This window comes from Salvelinus fontinalis, chromosome 39 (genome assembly GCF_029448725.1).
Source record: "Salvelinus fontinalis isolate EN_2023a chromosome 39, ASM2944872v1, whole genome shotgun sequence".
Taxonomy (NCBI): domain Eukaryota; kingdom Metazoa; phylum Chordata; class Actinopteri; order Salmoniformes; family Salmonidae; genus Salvelinus; species Salvelinus fontinalis.
The window spans coordinates 25,368,967-25,388,723 of NC_074703.1; the positions used below are offsets into that span (position 1 = coordinate 25,368,967).

The 19,757-nt window shown below is 44.6% G+C and overlaps 2 protein-coding genes and 1 pseudogene across 3 annotated transcripts; 1 reads left to right on the forward strand and 2 right to left on the reverse strand.

Moving 5' to 3' along the window:
• Positions 1–610: 610 nt before the first annotated feature.
• Positions 611–7,938, reverse strand: LOC129838560 (ankyrin repeat and SOCS box protein 15-like). Of its 2 annotated transcripts, XM_055905615.1 has the most exons (12): positions 7,827–7,938; positions 7,675–7,727; positions 7,388–7,516; positions 7,104–7,262; positions 6,729–6,835; positions 6,447–6,585; positions 6,048–6,219; positions 5,468–5,628; positions 4,937–5,081; positions 2,452–2,719; positions 1,992–2,145; positions 611–1,832 (listed from the first exon to the last, which is right to left on the reverse strand). In XM_055905615.1, exons 1-12 carry the CDS (start codon positions 7,904–7,906, stop codon positions 1,657–1,659), a joined length of 1,743 nt encoding a protein of 580 aa, XP_055761590.1. In that variant the 5' UTR covers positions 7,907–7,938; the 3' UTR covers positions 611–1,656. The 2 variants fall into 2 exon arrangements, with proteins under 2 accessions (XP_055761590.1, XP_055761589.1); XM_055905614.1 differs by having other exon boundaries at positions 7,675–7,938.
• Positions 7,939–10,407: 2,469 nt separating this feature from the next.
• Positions 10,408–13,429, forward strand: LOC129838562 (NADH dehydrogenase [ubiquinone] 1 alpha subcomplex subunit 5-like). Its single transcript, XM_055905618.1, has 5 exons — positions 10,408–10,502; positions 10,965–11,009; positions 11,098–11,214; positions 11,460–11,525; positions 13,249–13,429. Exons 1-5 carry the CDS (start codon positions 10,482–10,484, stop codon positions 13,348–13,350), a joined length of 351 nt encoding a protein of 116 aa, XP_055761593.1. The 5' UTR covers positions 10,408–10,481; the 3' UTR covers positions 13,351–13,429.
• A 190-nt stretch (positions 13,430–13,619) lies between these two features.
• The window catches only part of LOC129838563 (conserved oligomeric Golgi complex subunit 5-like), a 102,084-nt pseudogene continuing 95,946 nt past the window's right edge, over positions 13,620–19,757 (reverse strand).

Sequence of the window (19,757 nt, forward strand, 5' to 3'; positions counted from 1 at the left end):
CTATGGTATGACTAGTGGGTAGGAACACAGTGTTCACTCCACTGTGTCTCTATGAGCGGTAGGCTGGTGTTGACAGGGCAGGAATTCTGCTGTTCAGATAACAACAACAGTCTGGCAACGCTAGAACTCTCTCAACATAATTCTACATTGGACCATGCTACTCTAGTCTTCCCTCCGCTAGCTTTGCCTTCACAACAGCAGAACCCACGTTTGGTTCAGTCAGTTAACTGGGGTGTTCTTCAGTTGAAACCTTTCACGATATGATCTGAATACAGCAATTGTTCCGCTACTGTAAAGGCCCAAGGCTTGGTCGGAGTGGAGGATACCAGGCATAGTGCATAGGACTATGGACATATAGTCATATGCGTGGACGCCGATTGTAACATTGCCACCCAATGGTGTTTTAGGGTTACTCAACTTTGCTTTGGGAAAATGGCTGAAATCCTAACATGTATTTGGGGAATGTTATGAGATTTGGCTCATAAGCTCTCTGTGTTCCAGGGAGAGTTGAGCTGAGGGTTGTACTACAAAGCAGAATCATTGAGTTAGCCAGCTAACTCCTAAATATTCTGAAATAACTTATTTACATGTTGTTGTTTTTTAAATAAGCTTGAAATAAGCTTGAAAATGAATAGTTATTTGTGGTTGTTTATCAAAGTTAGCTGGCTAACTCATTGATTCTGGTTTGTTGTACACCCAACAGGTCTCAGTAGCCTTGTTTATACCTGCTGCAAACATGCATCCTGTCCTGATCTTGTCAAGTCACATTTTCAGACATTCTTTCAAAATAATGTGTATTTATTTATTTTAAGACTCATATTGATGCTATAAGACAATGCTCCAACTTGTCAAGGATTTTAGAGTGCTGGATAATGATGATTTAAATGGTTTCACTGTCCAGATCTGTCTACACCTGCAAGCCTGACTACCTCCGGAGGTTGTCAGGGAAATCTGATCACAATCAGATCGCAATGCGTCTTACAATCTTCTACACCTGTCTAAAAATGTGGGCACAATCAGAATGTGGACAAGATCAGGACAAAGAATGCATGTTAGCACCAGGTATAAACGGGGCTAGTGACAACACGACTAGCTCCCAGAACTTTGAGGGTATAATATGGATGAGCTGTTGTCTAGATCTACATCTCTCTAGATTTAAACCCTGGTCTTATGAGTCAGGTAGGTGTCAGGGTCACTGTAAAAGTCAACAGTCCATTGCAGCAGAGTCATTCAGACCAGTGTCCAGTGAGTGTTTAGCCCTACGTATAAACTGAATGAGCTCTCATTCAGAGAGTTATTTTTAGACCTGACCTGCTTTTCCCCTGGGGAGATCTTGAAGAGTACATCACACTACATGCACTGTACCATGCTGCACCGCTGCACTGTCTAATGTATGCAGTCTAGCAGAAGTAGCAGTACTATGATAAGGACTATTCACACTATACAGAGAACATAAATCAGTGTGAAAAGAATTGTGGTTATTACAAACATTACATCACAAGAACACTTGCCCTACTTAATATAAGCATAAGTATATGAGCTAAAGCATTATTCATGAGAAACAGCATCATGTGATTGATCAGTTATGCACAGAACAGGATCATTTTTTGTTCTTCTTTTTGTTCTTCTATATATGTTTTCATTGATATAGTCCAGTTATGAGTGTGAGGCTTCCAACCCACCATACTCGTCGTACTCCCTGTAGGTGAGGTAGTGTTTGAGTGTCGGGGGGAACGGGACGGCAGCCATGACCTGAGGGTCATTCAGTCTTCTAGGGGTCATCTGTCTCCTAATGACCAAACGACACTGGTGCTGCAGGGACCGCGGGTTGTCTGGGGATACACACACATGGACGGGCACACACACACACACAAAAAGTCAGGTTATTCTTTTCATGATGATGGCGAGTTGATCTGTAAGATATTTCAGTATTTGCATTCCCACTGTTTTTTGTCCACTATTATTGTTTATTAGCAATGATGCTGCCTTACCCAGAATGCCACAGATGTCTGGCCACTCTTTCTGTTTCTCCAGGACCCGTAGGAGGTTGGGGCAGATACGTGGGTGTCTGACGTAGTCCAGAAGCATCTGTACCACACTCCCCGCCAGGTTGACCACCGACGACAGGGAGATGATTTCACAGAACTGGAGCAGAGAGCGAACAGGACAGCGTTACTGACATCAGAAGGACAAGCACTGGAACTGGACAAGGTATTGGCTACACTTGCTGTTATGTTCTAAGTTAGACCAACACATTCTACATCAGTGGCGGCCAAGCCTAGTCATAGAGGACCACATTGTGTGCAGGCTTTTGTTCCAGCCTAGAACAAAAATACAGAACCTGTCTTCCTCCAGAACCAGGACTTGCCTACTTCCTGTATTCTAAATCAAAGATTGGGGGGCTACTCCTGTTGTACTGGAATAGACCAGGAATAGGCCTACACGACTTACCGAGGCTCTGTAGTCCTGGTTATAAAATAAAGTTCTTCTATGGTTATGTTGGTAGTCGACCCAGGAGTCGCAGTCCATATCCTGTCTGTTGCCGTGGTTACACAGGAAGCACTTGTCTACGTCGTAGTCGTTGTTGAGCAGCAGGCGCAGAATCGTGTGATCTCTGAGACAGTACTGCAACGCGGTGGGAAACAGTGTGTCACTGATCATTCTGAAGTAGCAGTTGACTTCGGCACCCCTGGACAATAGCAGACGCACCAGCTCATACCTGGGGTGGGATGGGATAGGGTTAGACAGGTGATGTCATAGAAGAGACCAGGAAGTAGGAAATATATGGGAGCTGAGTTGAAGATAAAAGGTTAAGACAACGTCATAATTACAAAAGGAAGCTTAAAAAAAGAAACAAATTCATGGGACCTAGCATGGGGGCCAACAAACTGTTCCAATATATAGAAGTTGGTGACGTCACTGCTGTGTTCCATTCTGTCACGCCCTGGCCTTAGTATTCTTTGTTTTCTTTATTATTTTAGTTAGGTCAGGGTGTGACATGGGTATTTATGTGGGTTTTGTAGTGTCCAGGGTGAATGTAAGGTTTAGGGGGTTTATTTAGAGTAGTTGGGTTTATGTTTAGTACAGTTGTCTAGCTGTGTCTATGTTGTGTGTAGTTGTCTAGGAAAGTCTATGGTTGCCTGAATGGGTTCCCAATTAGAGACAGCTGGTTTCTGTTGTCTCTGATTGGGAGCCATATTTAAGGTAGCCATAGGCTTTAGTTTGTTGTGGGGAATTGTCTATGTCTGAACGTTTGTAGCCTGTGTGTGTGCACTACGTTTATTAGCTTCACGGTCGTTTGTTGTTTTGTTAGTTTGTAAGTGTTTTGTTTCGTTTTGCCTTCTTCATAAATAAAAGAAGATGGCTTATTTTCCACATGCTGCGTTTTGGTCCGTCTCACTCCCACACGATCGTGACACATTCAGTTTCATTTATACAGTGCATTTGGAAAGTATTCAGACTCCTTAACTTTTTCCACATTTTTTTTACATTATATCCTTATTCTAAAATGGATTAAATTGTTTTTCCCCCTCATCAATCTACACACAATACCCCATAATGACAAAGCAGAAACACTGTAAAATACTTTATTTACATACTGTAAGTATTCAGACCCTTTGCAATGAGACTCAAAATTGAGCTCAGGTGCAACCTGTTTCCAATGATCATCCTTGAGATGTTTCTACAACTTGATTGGAGTCCAACTGTGGTAAATTCAAATGATTGGACATGATTTGGAAAGGCAAACACCTGTCTATATAAGGTCCCACAGTTGACAGTGCATGCATGTCAGAGCAAAAATCAAGCCATGAGGTCGAAGGAATTGTCCGAAGAGCTCCGAGTCAGGATTGTGTCAACGCACAGAGGAAGGGGTACCAAAACATTTCTACAGCATTGAAGGTCCCCAAGAACACAGTGGCCTCCATCGTTCTTAAATGGAAGAAGTTTGGAACCACCAAGACTCTTCCTAGAGCTGGCCGCCTGGCCAAACTGAGTAATCGGGGGAGAAGGGCTTTGGTCAGGGATGTGACCATGAACCCGATGGTCACTCTGACAGAGCTCCAGAGTTCCTCTGTGGGGATGGGAGAACCTTCCAGAAGGAAAACCATCTCTACAGCACTCCACCAATCAGGCCTTTATGGTAGAGTGGCCAGACAGAAGCCACTTCTCAGCGGAAGGGACTGGGGGACTAGTCAGGGTTGAGGGAAATATGAACCGAGCCAATTATAGAGAGATACTTGATGAAAACCTGCTCCAGAGCGCTAAGGACCTCAGACTGGGGCGAAGGTTAACCTTCCAAAGAGACATCGACCCTAAGCACAGCCAAGTCAACGCAGGAGTGGCTTCAGCCAGAGCCCGGACTTGAACCCGATCGAACATCTCTGGAGAGACCTGAAAATAGCTGTACAGCGACACTCCCCATCTAACCTGACAGAGCTTGAGGGGATATGCAGAGAAGAATGGGAGAAACTCCCCAAATACAAGTGTGCCAAGTTTGAGGCATCATACCCAAGAAGACTCAAGGCTGTAATCGCTGCCAAAGGTGCTTCAACAAAATACCAAGTAAAGGGTCTGAATACTTTTGTAAATTTGACATTTCAGTTTTTTATTTTTAATACATTTGCAAAAATGTCTAAAAACGTGTTTGTGCTTTGTCATTATGGGGTATTGTGTGTAGATTAAGGGGGGGGGGGGAAACAATTGAATCAATTTTAGAATAAGGCTGTAACGTAACAAAATGTGGAAAAAGTGAATGGGTCTGAATACTTTCCCGAATACACTGTAGCAGAGGTAGTTGGTGAAACACGGACTGAGGTGAGGAATAACCTTCCCTGAGGGAGATATTAAGAATTAAGAATTGCGTTATCACCTACTGTAGGCTTAGTTCAGTGGTCTAACACGGTCTTGAGCTACTCATACAGATACGGTCTCATACCTCCCAGCACGTACAGCCACCAGGAAGCACTGTAGCGGGTCCATGTCAGTTTTGGCCCCGGCGGCCAGCAGCATCTCTGTGCAGGTGACATCACTGTTGGATACGGCAAAGTACAGTGGACTCCGCCTCATGTCCCCGTAGCTCTCTGGTAACACAGTAATAACAACATGCTCAATTATCCAAAACATCCTAGGAACTCAGTCGGTGTTGAGAGTTAGAGTAGTAGAATACACAAGGTGCAATTTTGAAATGTGGTTGTGCATCAGCAGTTCTTCTCTTGTTATGTCAGTCATTCAATTAGCCCATGTCAGCTAACATTTTTTAGATAGTCTAGACAGCATGTAAGTTAAGGGCACGTACTCAGGGGCCTTGACCTCCAGAGGGCCCCCATTGGCCCAAACAGGAATCAACCTCACAACTCTGGAGTTACAAGCACCTTCCTCTTGGGCAGGGCTCCCTTATGAAATAGATGATGTGTCCATGAGTGTGCCCAACTGTACTACCTGGGTTGTGTGTGTCCATGGATTGTACCTGAGATGTGTGTGTCCAGCTGAGCGTTGACATCGAAACCTTTCTCTATGAGCAGCTCCAGACAGTCAACATGGCCGCCATCTGCTGCAGAGTGGACTGGGCTCTGGCCAGACAGACGGATGGCCCTCTTAGTGGTGATGGGGATGAAGGTCCTCAGAGCACTGGGACAAACACAACATCATAGATCAGATTGTTGATTATACCAGCACTATTGATTATGTTGTTGAAACAGGATCTAGACTATGAACTGAACAACTGCTTCTAGACCCAGGGATGGACAATTCCTCAGGGACAACACTTTCTAAGAACTGGATAATCAGATAACTCTCTACCCGATGTCTTGATCAATTGATTTCCACAAAGACCAGCATGCTTTCCAGTAGTTGTTCTTGACATCCCGGGTCTAGACTGTTAGTGATATATGCAGACGCTCAATGGCAATTTATAGTCATATCTGCATACATTTTACATATGGGATCATTTACGTCCTGGGAATCGAAACACACAGTTCAGGCGTTGGAAGCGCCGTGCTCTACCAGCTGAGCTACAGAGGACCACGTAGTAAGCGTGAGCCACTCACAGGATGTGTCCCTCATAGGCAGCTCTGTGTATGGGCAGCTGGCAGGCTAGACTGGCAATGTTAGGGTTGGCTCCAGCTTGCAGGAGGAGGTATATGCAGTCCAGGTTCCCTGAGCCGGCTGCATCGTACAGAACAGTGTCTCCGTTATATGCCTGGGCGTTCACGTCGCCACCTGGTGGGAAAGGAGAACGATTAACCCTACTGTAGTCCAGTAGACTTGTGTTCAAGCCAAACATTTATGTAAACTGATATTTACAATCAGTTGATATCAACTATTTTTCAGTTCCTTGTAATTGTATTTTTGGCTGTTCTTTGAGAATGTTTATTTGCCTTTTGGTATGAAAATACATTTAAAATGTTTTCATCAAGGACAATCTAAGGCCTCTTATTGGCTCGTACCGTTCCTTATGAGTATATCCAGGACCTCGGCATGGGCGTACGATGCTGCGATGCCCAACGGGGTGACATTGTGCCCATCTACAGCTGACACCTTGGCCCCATGTCTCAGCAGAAGCACCAGGATGGCACTGCAGCCCACCTGGCAAGATAACACACACACACTTTTTAAGGAGCAGGGAATTACAATAAAACATCGTTTTTTATTACATCTTTTGTCATTCCAGGACCTTGATGATCTGAGGAAAAAATATAAACAAGACTACAGGTGTAACTCGATCTCACCTTGGCTGCCTCGTGAATGGCCATCCACTTCTTCAGACACACCTGTTCCACGAAGGCCCCACAATTGATCAGAGTGGACACCATGTCATATGATCCCTGTCTCACCGCTAACACACATCAACACAGGACAACACATAACAAAACAGAACTTGCATGCTTGATTGACGACTTAGAACAGTGCTTGAATACAGTATTATGTGTGTGTGTGTGTGTGTGTGTGTGTGTGTGTGTGTGTGTGTGTGTGTGTGTGTGTGTGTGTGTGTGTGTGTGTGTGTGTGTGTGTGTGTGTGTGTGTGTGTGTGTGTGTGTGTGTGTGTGTGTGTGTGTGTGTGTGTGTGTGTGTGTGTGTGTGTATATATATGACTGTGTGTGTACCAAGCAGCAGTGGGGACTCATTCAGGCTGTTGGTTTTGTGTGGAGACGCTCCATGCTGCAGTAGAGTCCTGACATTCTCCAGCAGACCCTCCTGAGCAGCCAGAATCAACGCTGTGTCCCCGTCTGCAGTCACATCATCCACAGTCCCATCACAGGAAGCTGCAGGGTCACACACACAAAAGTAATGGGAAATAAACACATGTTACAGAAGCAGTACTGTAAGTGACTACTGATATTTAAGGTACTAGTTGTGAGGTACTGTTGGTGGTATGTGGGCCTCTCACCCAGCAGGACCTGATCCAAGACCTGTTCCTGGGACTGCACGACGGCTCTGTGTAGGGGAAGCCAACCTCTGCTGTCCCTCTCTGTGAAAGCCTGCAACCCAGACAGCTCCTGCAGGGTACACACATCACCTAGGGAGAGACACCACACAGAATCCTACGTTAGCGTTATGGCTAGGGTTAGGGTTGAACCCTGATGTGGACATAAAGCTAGGGTTAGGGTTAATAGCTTAAGGGCAAGGGTTGGGCTAGGCAGTTTGAAAGGCACGGTCGGTGAGGGGTAGTCCTACCTTGCTCAATGGCAGTCACTATCCTCAGATAGTCACCACTGACTGTTGGCATGCTGTTGAGATATGGGTAAACAAAGTCAGGGAGCGGTGACAAAGTTATTGTGGGATGTGCGAATAATACATGAATGTAATCCTCTCCATTTTCTGAATACCTGTCTATTGATACATCTCGAATACTCTCTCGAATGGCATACTCAATAAGCGCCTCCTCACATCTATCGATGTCCTCCATTCCTACAGAGAAATAAAAAAGAGTAACCGAAAGGTTACCATGAACCTCAATACAATTTTTTTTTAACTAGGCAAGCCAGTTAAGAACAAATTTTTCTTTGCAATGACAGCCTACCGGGGAACAGTGGGTTAACTGCCTTGTACAGAGGTAGAATGAAATATTTTTACCTTGTCAGCTCGGGGATTCGATCTAGCAACTAGGATACCTGCTGCCCCCTCGATCTAGCAACGTACCCACTAGGCTACCTGCTGCCCCCTCGATCTAGCAACCTTTCGGTTACTGGCCCAACGCTCTAACCACTAGGCTACCAGTCTCCCCCAAATTACTCATGTCACTGCAGTCTGCATAGATCAACAGACACATCCTAAACTATAGGCATACAGACAGGAATCACATTGCAATGACAAATTGAAAGGTTTTAAAGCACCTCCGTCGCTATCAAATATCCCAATGAACGGGCAACTCCAGTCTTACCTGTAAAATCTCCAGTGAATGTCCCAGCCTCTGAAGGTTTGTTGGCTGCAAACTAAGTTTTATGTTGGTGTTTGCAGGAGTAATGGGATATTTTTAGACTTGACATGCCTATAATATCAGCCCCACACACTCTGAGAATGCCTGTCACACTGTCACATGCAGTGTTTCACTATCACACTAAACACAGTTTATCATAATAAGATTTAATTGACTATAGGAGCCATACAGTATAGACAGGCTGTCCGGCTTACAGCACACAAGTCCTACATTATTTTGATATTGCTAGTATGTGTAGTGTACCCACTTCGAATGGTTTTAAATGACCATTTGTAATACTTATTTTTCCAATCTAATCATTGAACATGTATTGTAGGATCCAGTAGTTAATAACATGTATTTAGGTTACTGAATAAGAGGACTCATGTCAACAGTCGTGGCCAAAAGTTTTGAGAATGACACAAATATAAATCTTCTCAAAGTCTGCTGCCTCAGTTTGTATGATGGCAATTTGCATATACTCCAGAATGTTATGAAGAGTGATCAGATGAATTGCAATTAATTGCAAAGTCTCTCTTTGCCATGCAAATGAACTGAATCCCCAAAAAACATTTCCACTGCATTTCAGCCCTGCCACAAAAGGACCAGCTGACATCATGTCAGTGACTCTCTTGTTAACACAGGTGTGAGTGTTGATGAGGACAAGGCTGGAGATCACTCTGTCATGCTGATTGAGTTCGAATAACAGTGTGGAAGGTTCAAAAGGAGGGTGGTGCTTGGAATCATTGTTCTTCCTCTGTCAATCATGGTTACCTGCAAGGAAACATGTGCCGTCATCATTGCATTGCACAAAAAGGGCTTCACAGGCAAGGATATTGCTGCCAGTAAGATTGCACCTAAATCAACCATTTATCAGATCATCAAGAACTTCAAGGAGAGCGGTTCAATTGTTGTGAAGAAGGCTTCAGGGCGCCCAAGAAAGTCCAGCAAGCGCCAGGACCATCTCCTAAAGTTGATTCAGCTGCGGGATCGGGGCACCACCAGTACAGAGCTTGCTCAGGAATGGCAGCAGGCAGGTGTGAGTGCATCTGCACGCACAGTGAGGCGAATACTTTTGGAGGATGGCCTGGTGTCAAGAAGGGCAGCAAAGAAGCCACCTCTCCAGGAAAAACATCGGGGACAGACTGATATTTTGCAAAAGGTACAGGGATTGGACTGCTGAGGACTGGGGTAAAGTCATTTTCTCTGATGAATCCCCTTTCCGATTGTTTGGTGCATCCGGAAAAAAAGCTTGTCCAGAGAAGACAAGGTGAGCGCTACCATCAGTCCTGTGTCATGCCAACAGTAAAGCATCCTGAGACCATTCATGTGTGGGGTTGCTTCTCAGCCAAGGGAGTGGGCTCACTCACAATTTTTCCTAAGAACACAGCCATGAATAAAGAATGGTACCAACACATCTTCCGAGAGCATTTTCTCCCAACCATCCAGGAACAGTATGGTGACGAACAATGCCTTTTCCAGCATGATGGAGCACCTTGCCATAATGCAAAAGTGATAACTAAGTGGCTCGGGGAACAAAACATTGATATTTTAGGTCCATGGCCAGGAAACTCCCCAGACCTTAATCCCATTGAGAACTTGTGGTCAATCCTCAAGAGGCGGGTGGACAAACAAAACCCCACAAATTCTAACAAACTCCAAGCATTGATTATGCAAGAATGGGCTACCATCAGTCAGGATGTGGCCCAGAAGTTAATTGACAGCATGCTAGGGCAGATTGCAGAGGTCTTGAAAAGGAAGAGTCAACACTGCAAATATTGACTCTTTGCATCAACTTCATAATTGTCAATAAAAGCCTTTGACACATATGAAATGCTTGTAATTATACTTCAGTATTCCATAGTAACATCTGACAACAATATCTAAAGACACTGAAGCAGCAAACTTTGTGGAAATTAATATTCGTGTCATTCTCAAAACCTTTGGCGACGACTGTATTTACTACACAATCAAACATGCTGAGCTTTTATTTTGAAAAAACGAGGACGTGTTGACGTCATTTTTATTCGACAGAAGTGACCCAGAATCCATTGCGCCCAAAATCATGGCTGGTGTTCTGAAAAAGGTACGAGTCGAGGTCATATTATGATGATGCTTTTGTGAAAATGTAATGTGCTTTTGTTTATTCAGTTAGTTTCCTCTCACTTTACAATTGATATGAGCTTGGTCGCTTTCTATTGACAAGCATGCGTGTAAGCTAGCTGCTAGGCTGGCTCGTCTTCTAGCTAACAGACTTAGCTAGCTTGATCATTTGCTGGAGGGTTCGTGGATATATACTTTGATCTGCTATGTCAGGGTTAGTTACCTAGGCCAGTGGCTTGTCCGTTGGGAAGTAAATATAGCCAACTTACATGGTTGACACGATACGAACTTAAAGGTACATGACATTTTATCCATATGTTCTGTAATGTTCCACCTTCCTGCTGAATGCCGTATGACGCTTTTACCCAGGAGATTACTAACGTTAACTATGTAGTCTCGCGTGCTAGCTAGTTATTATGCTCATTGTGTGTAATATTTCCCCCAGACAACAGGCTTGGTGGGACTGGCCGTGTCCCACAACCCTCATGAGGTGAGTCTCCAGTAATGACCATAAACAGCAGTAATGGACCACACCTACTTTGGTATGATAATGTAACTGTGTGCGTGTGTCCCCTCAGCGCCTGAGGATCTTGTACAGTAAGATCCTGGCGTCTCTCCAGGTCATCCCTCAGGACGCAGCCTACAGAAAGTACACAGAACAGCTTTTTAATGACCGCTTTGACCTTATCAAAGCCGTAAGTTCCACTCCAACCATCCTCACTTTCACATCTAGACAAGGGTCAGGTAAAGTTTAACAGGGTAGTACTCTTCCTACCAGCTCTCATTGTGACTGTGATTTCATGTATTAGCTTAAACCTCTGAGGTAATCCCCTTGTTGACTTTTATATTTCATATCATGTTACGGGACATTGTTTGGGATGGCATCTGTGTTTCAATCCATATAGATCATTTCATTGTCTTTCTTCATTTCAATTGAAAGGAGCCTGATGTGGAGAAACTAGAGAAGAAAATCAACTGTGGTCAGATTGAGGAGGTCATTCACCAGGTACAGAGAGGAGCCTCACACTCTTTTCATTGCTTTGCATCTTCTTCCTAAAGTTGCTCTCTCTAGCCCCGTTTATACATGCGTCCGTTGTCCTGATCGTGTCCAAATTCTGGTTGTGCCCACATTTGTTGACAGGTATAGACAATCAAGACACATTGTGATCTGATTGTGATATCTTCCTGACCACCTCAGGAGTTAGTCGAAGACGCATCTTGTACAGATATCCTTTTAGTGTGAACAAATCCGGACAATAAAAGCGTATACATTTGGCCACCGTCACGGTTGTCCCGCCCCCTCAAAAAAAAAGCTTAATTAAGATCATGGTCTTTAGAAACCAAGTGCCAACTGGCACTGTGGTCAGATATGTCACAGTCCAATACCGTGTCCAGCTCTGCTTAAAATTAGCAAATAGAAAAATATGTTTAAAAGATATTGTCCCGAATGAGAGAAAAAGGGTTCTCCCGTTCTCCCATCAAATGCCAGGCCAAAATCAAATGTTTGAAAACATCATAGGCTACAGAAAGGCCAAGGACTGTAATAGCAGAATTTAAACTGAAGTAACCATGTGTTGGGGATGGAGCAGAAGAGAGCAGTGTATGGTAAGGTATAGGCCTAATGTTCACCCTGTACCTTCAGTACAGGGGGAGGATGTGAATAGTGAATAGTCCATTTTGTGAGATGTGAATAGTCCATTTCAGTTGCTGTGTCAGATAAGAAAATAATAGTGCTATTATAATGCAATCCTTTTCAGATATCAATAAAGTGCAGAAGATGTCCAAACTGATGCGTAGAGGCGCATAGCTTTCTGTAGCCTAAGCATGAGCGAGGCTACTGTCCAATAGGCTAATGTAGGTTTCAATTACGAAGGACTCTTTAGGCTACTTTTAGATTGACTCTGTTCCTTTCATAAAGCCTTTACTTTACATGCTCGCTCCTTTGCACTTTTTATAGATTGCTGCATTTATAATTTGACCACACGTCTTGCTATAGGTTATCATATTGAGGTACCGTTAGCGAATTATCAATGGTTTGGAGGAAACTAAACCACAGTCATTCTCCCAGCATGTTGCTTTTTTATTCCTTGAATACTGTTTAGGCCTATACTAAAGGTTATTTACAATATTACAATAAATATAAAGATGTGTAAAGAACAAACCTATCCAGATAATGCGTTGTGCCATTCAGAGATGCACTTTGTAACTTGTCCTGTTTTTACTGTGTGCATTAGGGCCTAAGTGGCATTTGTATTTATACTGTGCAATAATAGTATTTTGTACATACATCCAGATAGTCACATTGTTTGTGTGGTGACATTTTTAGGGATTGGAGAGATTCTCTGAATATTGTACAAGTCGAGGTTATCGGGACAGTTGTCTATTACGCCCAGTCTTAAATCATTGGATAACAAAAGTAGGCTGTAATGATGAGTATAAAAGCGTGCTGTTTTCTGTCAATTTATACAGCTTCTCATAACGGTAGTTCCAAAGCAGGTTGAATTAATTTGCCTACAGGGAATCTGGTCACAATACGAAGTGGGCAGATAAGAATCCCATTTTATGACCGCGTGTAGACACAGCAAATCTCGATCAGATGACGACAGCCATGTTAATGAAAGGTGTAACCACGGCTACATTGTTTTGTAGCATTCAAAAACCTCCCACATACTGTATCTCCCTCTTCATCATACATCTCTTGCCTTATCTGACCCACTCATTTCCTCCAGGCGGAGTGTGAGTTGGCTCTATCCAGGAAGATGGCGGAATGGAAACCATGGGAACCACTGATTGAAGAGCCTCCTGTCAACCAATGGAAGTGGCCCGTTTAAAGACTACTTCCTGTATTTGTCTGTTTGTGTCAGTGTAATTCCCAATGAAGCATGTACAAATAAAGCTGTGGAAATATTATCCCTATCCTTGTAAAAAAAAAAAAAGATGTTACATTTTTGCCTTGTGGGTACCAACATTTTTCAGACGGTTACATAAAAACACTCAGCCAAACAGCAAGATACTCTTTGAAAAACATGTCTAGAGCCCTGATCTTGTTTGCATTAATGAATACACCATGTGTAAACCTGACAAACCTTGAACAGAGTGATCGGATCATCTTGATCACAAAAACCACATTTAATTAATGCAAGGTGTAACCAGGGCTATAAATAGACTACATTTGAGAAAAAGCATCATCCTATCCTAGTGCACCTCATTTAAAGTTCACAACTGGGATTTGAACTGGCACCCATGTGGATCGCAACATGCATATAATACCCATCCACCTGTAAGGCTGTTATTTTATTTGACTCACTAGTCACTTCAACTCTGCCCACTGAGCTTTCATCCAACCAATACATGTATACTGAAGGTCAGTCATTTTAATCATCTACACCCGTCTCAAAATGTGGACAAGATCAAGACACATGCTGCATGTTCCCAGGTATAAACGGGGCTCAAGATACAAGCCTTCACATCAGGCACGACAACTTGTTTAACTTCTCGTTTTATAACCACAACCTTAGAGCTTTACATCGACAGGACCTCATTAAATAAGATAACATATGAACAGTTGTATAGACGAGACGGGAAAAGAGCTGAATCAGTTATGTGTAATCGACTAAGGGCTCTATTCAACCCATATCGCTGAAGCGTTACAGATAGCACACTCTGAACCGACATCGTTTACCGTGAATGCAGTCTCCGCTAACACGGCAAGGACATTGCCTTTAATGTAGAATGTCCGCGATACGGATTGAATCGAGCTCTTAGATTAGGTTAACTATTATTAAAGCCCTACCATCAATCATTCCTTATAATAAGTATTGTTCACCATAAAGCATTTAATAGTACAACATTTGTTTAACCAGTAAAGGCCCGACCAATAACTAGCAAGTGTGTATTTCCCATTCACCAGTATGAAGCACAGGTAACTGCCCCCTTGTGCTGCCCTCTGTGGCATAGCCATAGAATTAGCAGAACAGACATTTTCATACAACATTGTGGGTAGTTTTCCATTTGGAATTGCTGCTCATCACATCCATAGAAACGAGCAACACTGAAGTCATATCAATAATGGAAACTTCTGTTGGGTGGCACATAAAAAAAGCCAAAGGATTTTCATAGTCATAACATTCATAATATTGGGATGTGTTCTCCATGCTCATGTGAAGTGCAGACAGTTGCATCATGGGAGCTGTAGTTCCCTCAGGTCCTGGAGTCCTGGGCTCCGCTGGTGGCCCTCTGCAGCAGCTGGACCATGATGGGGTAGACCGGGGCAAACTCCTTCCCCTGACGAGCCCTCACACTCTGCATGTAGGCCTCCAGAGCACCCCTAGCACACACAGAAGGAGATGGCATTACTAAAGACACACTACCCAATAGAACTGATAGGAATTTCATCATTTTACCACCAGAGGGTGCTCACTCACTCCTCTGAGTGATAACAAACAACCCACCAGCGGTCTCAAAGGCTGTAAGACGTTTGTCGTTCTCCTGCAGTTACCTAATGAGTGTGAGGCGGTCTCTCTCTGAAGGGTGGTCATTCAGCCACTGGGAGTAGCGAGCGATGGACCACTCTACTCTCTGTGGAAGAGGAAGAATTAATACCAAGTTAAGATAACGATGTTTGGAAGCAGTATAGATTAGTGTGTATAGGAGTGTGTATGGGTACTCTACATGACCAAATGTATATGGACACCTGCTCGTCGAACATCTGAAATCATCGGCATTGATATGGAGTTGGTCCCCCCTTTGCTGCTATAACAGCCTCCACTCTTCTGGGAAGGGTTGACACTAGATGTTGGAACATTACTGCAGGGATTTGCTTCCATTCAGCCACAAGAGCATTAGTGAGGTTGGGGCACTGATGTTGGGCGATTAGGCCTGGCTCGCAGTCAGCGTTCCAATTCATCCCGAAGATGTTCGATGGGGTCGAGGTCAGGGCTCTGTGCAGGCCAGTCAAGTTCTTCAACACCGAACTCGACAAACCATTTCTGTATGGACCTCGTTTTGTGTACAGCAAAGAGCCTACCCCAAACTGTTGCCACAAAGTTGGAAGCACAGAATCGTCTAGAATGTAATTGTATGCTGTAGCATTGATTTCCCTTCACTGGAACTAAAGGGCCTAGTCCGAATCATGAAAAACTGCCCCAGACCATTATTCCTCCTCCACCAAACTTTCTCCTGGCATCCGCCAAACCCAGATTCGTCCGACGGCCTGACAGATGGTGAAGCGTGATTCATCAATCCAGAGAACGCGTTTCCACTGCTCCACAGTCCGATGGCGGCGAGCTTTACACCACTCCAGCCGACGCTTGGCATTGCGCATGGTGATCTTAGGCTTGTGTGGGACTGCTCGGCCATGGAAACCCATTTCATGAAGCTACCAACGAACAGGTCTTGTGCTGACCTTGCTTCCAAAGGCAGTTTGGAACTCGGTAGTGAGTGTTGCAACCGAGGACAGAAGATTTTTACGCTCTTCAGCACTTGGCAGTCCTGTTCTGTGAGCTTGTGTGGCCTACCACTTTGCGGCTGAGCCGCTGTTGCTCCTAGACGTTTCCACTTCACAATAATAGCACTTACAGTTGACTGGGGAAGCTCTAGCAGGGCAGAAATTTGACCAACTGACTTGTTGGAAAGGGGGCATCATATGACGATGCCACGTTGAAAGTCACTGCGCTCTTCAGTAAGGCCATTCTACTGCCAATGTTCGTCTATGGAAATTGTAAGGCTGTGTGCTCGATTTTATACACCTGTCAGCAACAGGTGTGGGTGAAATAGCCGAATCCACTAATTTGAAGGGGTGTCCACATACTTTTGTATATATAGTGTGTGTACCTGGTGAGGTGATTTGAGCTCAGACGGTGCTCTGGTGAAAAGGAAGTGTAGCAGGATGCTGTATGGAATCAGATCCCCCACGGCTGGACTGCTGGCTATCAGCTCACTGTTCTGGAACAGCAGGGGCCATAACAACACACACACACACACACACACACACACACACACACACACACACACACACACACACACACACACACACACACACTATCTCGTCTACATTGAGGTGTCTAGCCGAAATAACATGTTCATTATGTTACACCATTAGCCTTTACCCATTATCTTTAACGCATTATCCGAGCGTCTAAGTAGAGACCGAGGCAGACGGTAGGGAGAATTACAGCTCTCTAACCCTCCAATAATGACTAACATCTTCATTAAGATCCACCCTCACTCTGGAAACTACCGCTGCTATTGAGACGTTCCCCATCTCAAAGGTTTAACAGGAATAGGTGACATAACTGATGCAACAACTATGTGTGACTAATGCGTCAGACATGTGTAACAAGCAGGGATGTAATAACACACCTGAATGATCTCAGCAGGCGGTAGGGTTTCCCCAGCTCAGACACTCTCCTACAGAGAGGAGCGACGGCCAGCTCCATCTAAAAACACAGAGAAGAAATAGCACAGTGAGAACACGAATATAGAGTTACTTGGTGAACTTCAAAATGCACAGGAAAACCCAAGAGACAGGCAGATACGGAGAGAGATACCGATAATACCCTCACATGCAGCCCTTCTCCTCACCTGAGCGAAGTCAGCCGCCAATCTCATCTTGCCTCCCTCCACGCAGCAGGCTGGCGTGGCGGATGAACAGTGTGATGCAGCGCTGGGCGATGCTCTCCGTGTTGTCGTATATGAAGTCGACACACTGGAAGTGGCGGAAGTAGTCCACCATCACACGGCCCACGAAGCCCTGTAGCTCCCGCATGTACAAAGAACAGGGCACGTCCGGCTTCCCCGGGGTGGACATAGACCTGGACACAGAGACATATATAGAACACAGACACACACACCCTATGGTTAGTATAGGTCACAGACTAAGGGTCTGACTCGTAACCTTGAACCTCAGGCCATTGACCCACAATGATTGAGTGACTACACAGTAAATCTATGTGTGTGTGTGTGTGTTACTGAATGTGTGTGTGTATGCAAAATGTGTGTCTCTGCGAGTCGGCTAAGTCCCAGCAGGGCCTTGTCTGTGTAAGATCAGAGAGCGCAAAGCAGTCTAGTCTGTATTCAGAGTGCTGAATGTCAATCTGAGCTCTCGGTCTCTGTATGTATGGCCATGACAGAATAACCAGCGTGTGCCAGGGGCCGATAACATTTAGCCAGCGGCAGGAGGCTACAGTACTGACGCAGGGACCCTTTGTGTGGCTCTGTCTAATGGGACCCTGCTAGCTGTGTGTGTGTGTGTCTCTGTGTCGTGACTGCAAAGCCCCAAGACTAACAGAGTCTACAGGTCCATTGGGAGCCTCTCTATTGTACAGAGACGAGTCTGGCTAATATGAATGGAGGGAGAATATCTGAATGCAACTGTAGAGGGTCTAAACTCTCTAAACGTTTTTACTCAGGCCCCCCTTCCAGCTTTGGAAAACAGCCCCGTCTATCTTGGCACAAGCACTGTTCACACCCCTCTTGTTAGCAGGGAGAACATTTAGCAGGTGTAAAAGATTATTTCCTGCAATTCTACACATTTGGTCATTGGGTGCAGAGAACATTTTGCAGTTCTAAAGCTCATTTTCTTGCAATTCTATACATTTTGCCATGTTCTAATGTGTACTCGTGATATTTGAGTGACTCGAACATGATCAAAAAAATAAATCTATGGGCTAAAAAGACCGAGCTGGAAAACATTATCCGACATGGGCTTCTGACTAGCTCTCTGAGGTATGTAATGACTGACACGACAAGAGGAACTGATGATGCACTAACCAATTTAGAAATGTCACCTTGTGTATTCTACTGTTACAACTTTCACTAGTAAGTTGAAAGCCGTACCCCGCCACCCCACCTAGGGGGCGCGCCCCACAGTTTGGGAACCGCTGGTCTAGACCATAAAGATCCTATTAAATTCATTCTTAATTCTATCGTCCAGACTGGTTCTACTTGTGTGTACACACATATACAAGTGAGCTGCTGGTCTCACAGCTAGGTTTCACTGGGCTATTGCCTTGGCTGGCATTGTATGGATGCTTGGGGAGTCAGACTTGACCTTTTTACAAAATCAAACCCCTCAGTCTTTTTTTTTAACACGTCAATATCGCCGCTGTGACTAAAATCCTGCAACAGCTACTCTGCTACAGGGTGTATGTATGGTTTATATCTGGGAAACAATTAATGGATCAGAGAGACTGGGACTGTAGCGAGACCAAGAGTTCACTCAGAGGACGTGTGTGTGTGTGTGTGTGTGTGTGAGGAACAGGGTGAGTGGGTTTTAGAACAAGTTTTAAGATCACTGCAAGGAGCTCCCGCTGCGCAATGCAAGAGAGCAAGTGTGTGTGTGTGTGTGTGTGTGCGCGTGCAAGTGTATTTGTTGGGGAGAAAGGGGGCAGGGGTGAGTTCAGCCACTTCACCACATTGTGTTTATCTGACCATGAAAGGGGGCTGAAGAGACAACATACACACCCACACACACACACAGGATGCTATACAAGAGCAGAGCGGTGTGTGTAGAACAGTAGATAGTCTGAGGATGTGTGTATGTAAATGTCATGCTTGTATTACAACACGAGCTCAGGGGAAAGAGAGAAACACTGTAAATGTAAATTAGCAACAGATATTGTTTAGAGCCAGGTGGAACACAGAGACAATCAGATAATAGCTTCACAGATCACTTATTGTCACATATGATGCTCTGTAGCAGTACGTCACCAAGCCCACCTGTAAACGTTACCCTTTAAAACAACTTAAACCCCAACCTTACTCCTAGAAAGGGGGCGACTAGCTGGAGGATTGTGGTGTCTGAAAGTGTGTGTGTATACTAACCCAGAGAAGTCTTCCTGATGCATAGTGATGATGATGGCTTCTATGGAGTCACTGACCGACAGCAGGAGAGGCTGTACTGCACTGGCCATCAGAGCCTGTACTCCCTACAGGCACACAAGACAGTGCATCATTTAATAAGGCATACAAAAGGGTTGGGTCATAACTTTGAAACAACTTAGTCAGACAATGACATCTCAAATATCAGTGGACACACGAACTGAACAAACATTACCATAACTGCTTGCATCTGCAGGCCAGGTGTGTGGCTGAAGGACACCGTCTCCACAGGGACACACCTGATTGGCTTAAGTCTGCCATTGCCTAGCAACCCAAACAGACAGGTGGCTGCTGGTCGTCTAGGCTGCATGAATGTGATTTGCTGATAAGCGGACATTTGCAGTGCGATCTAGGAGTG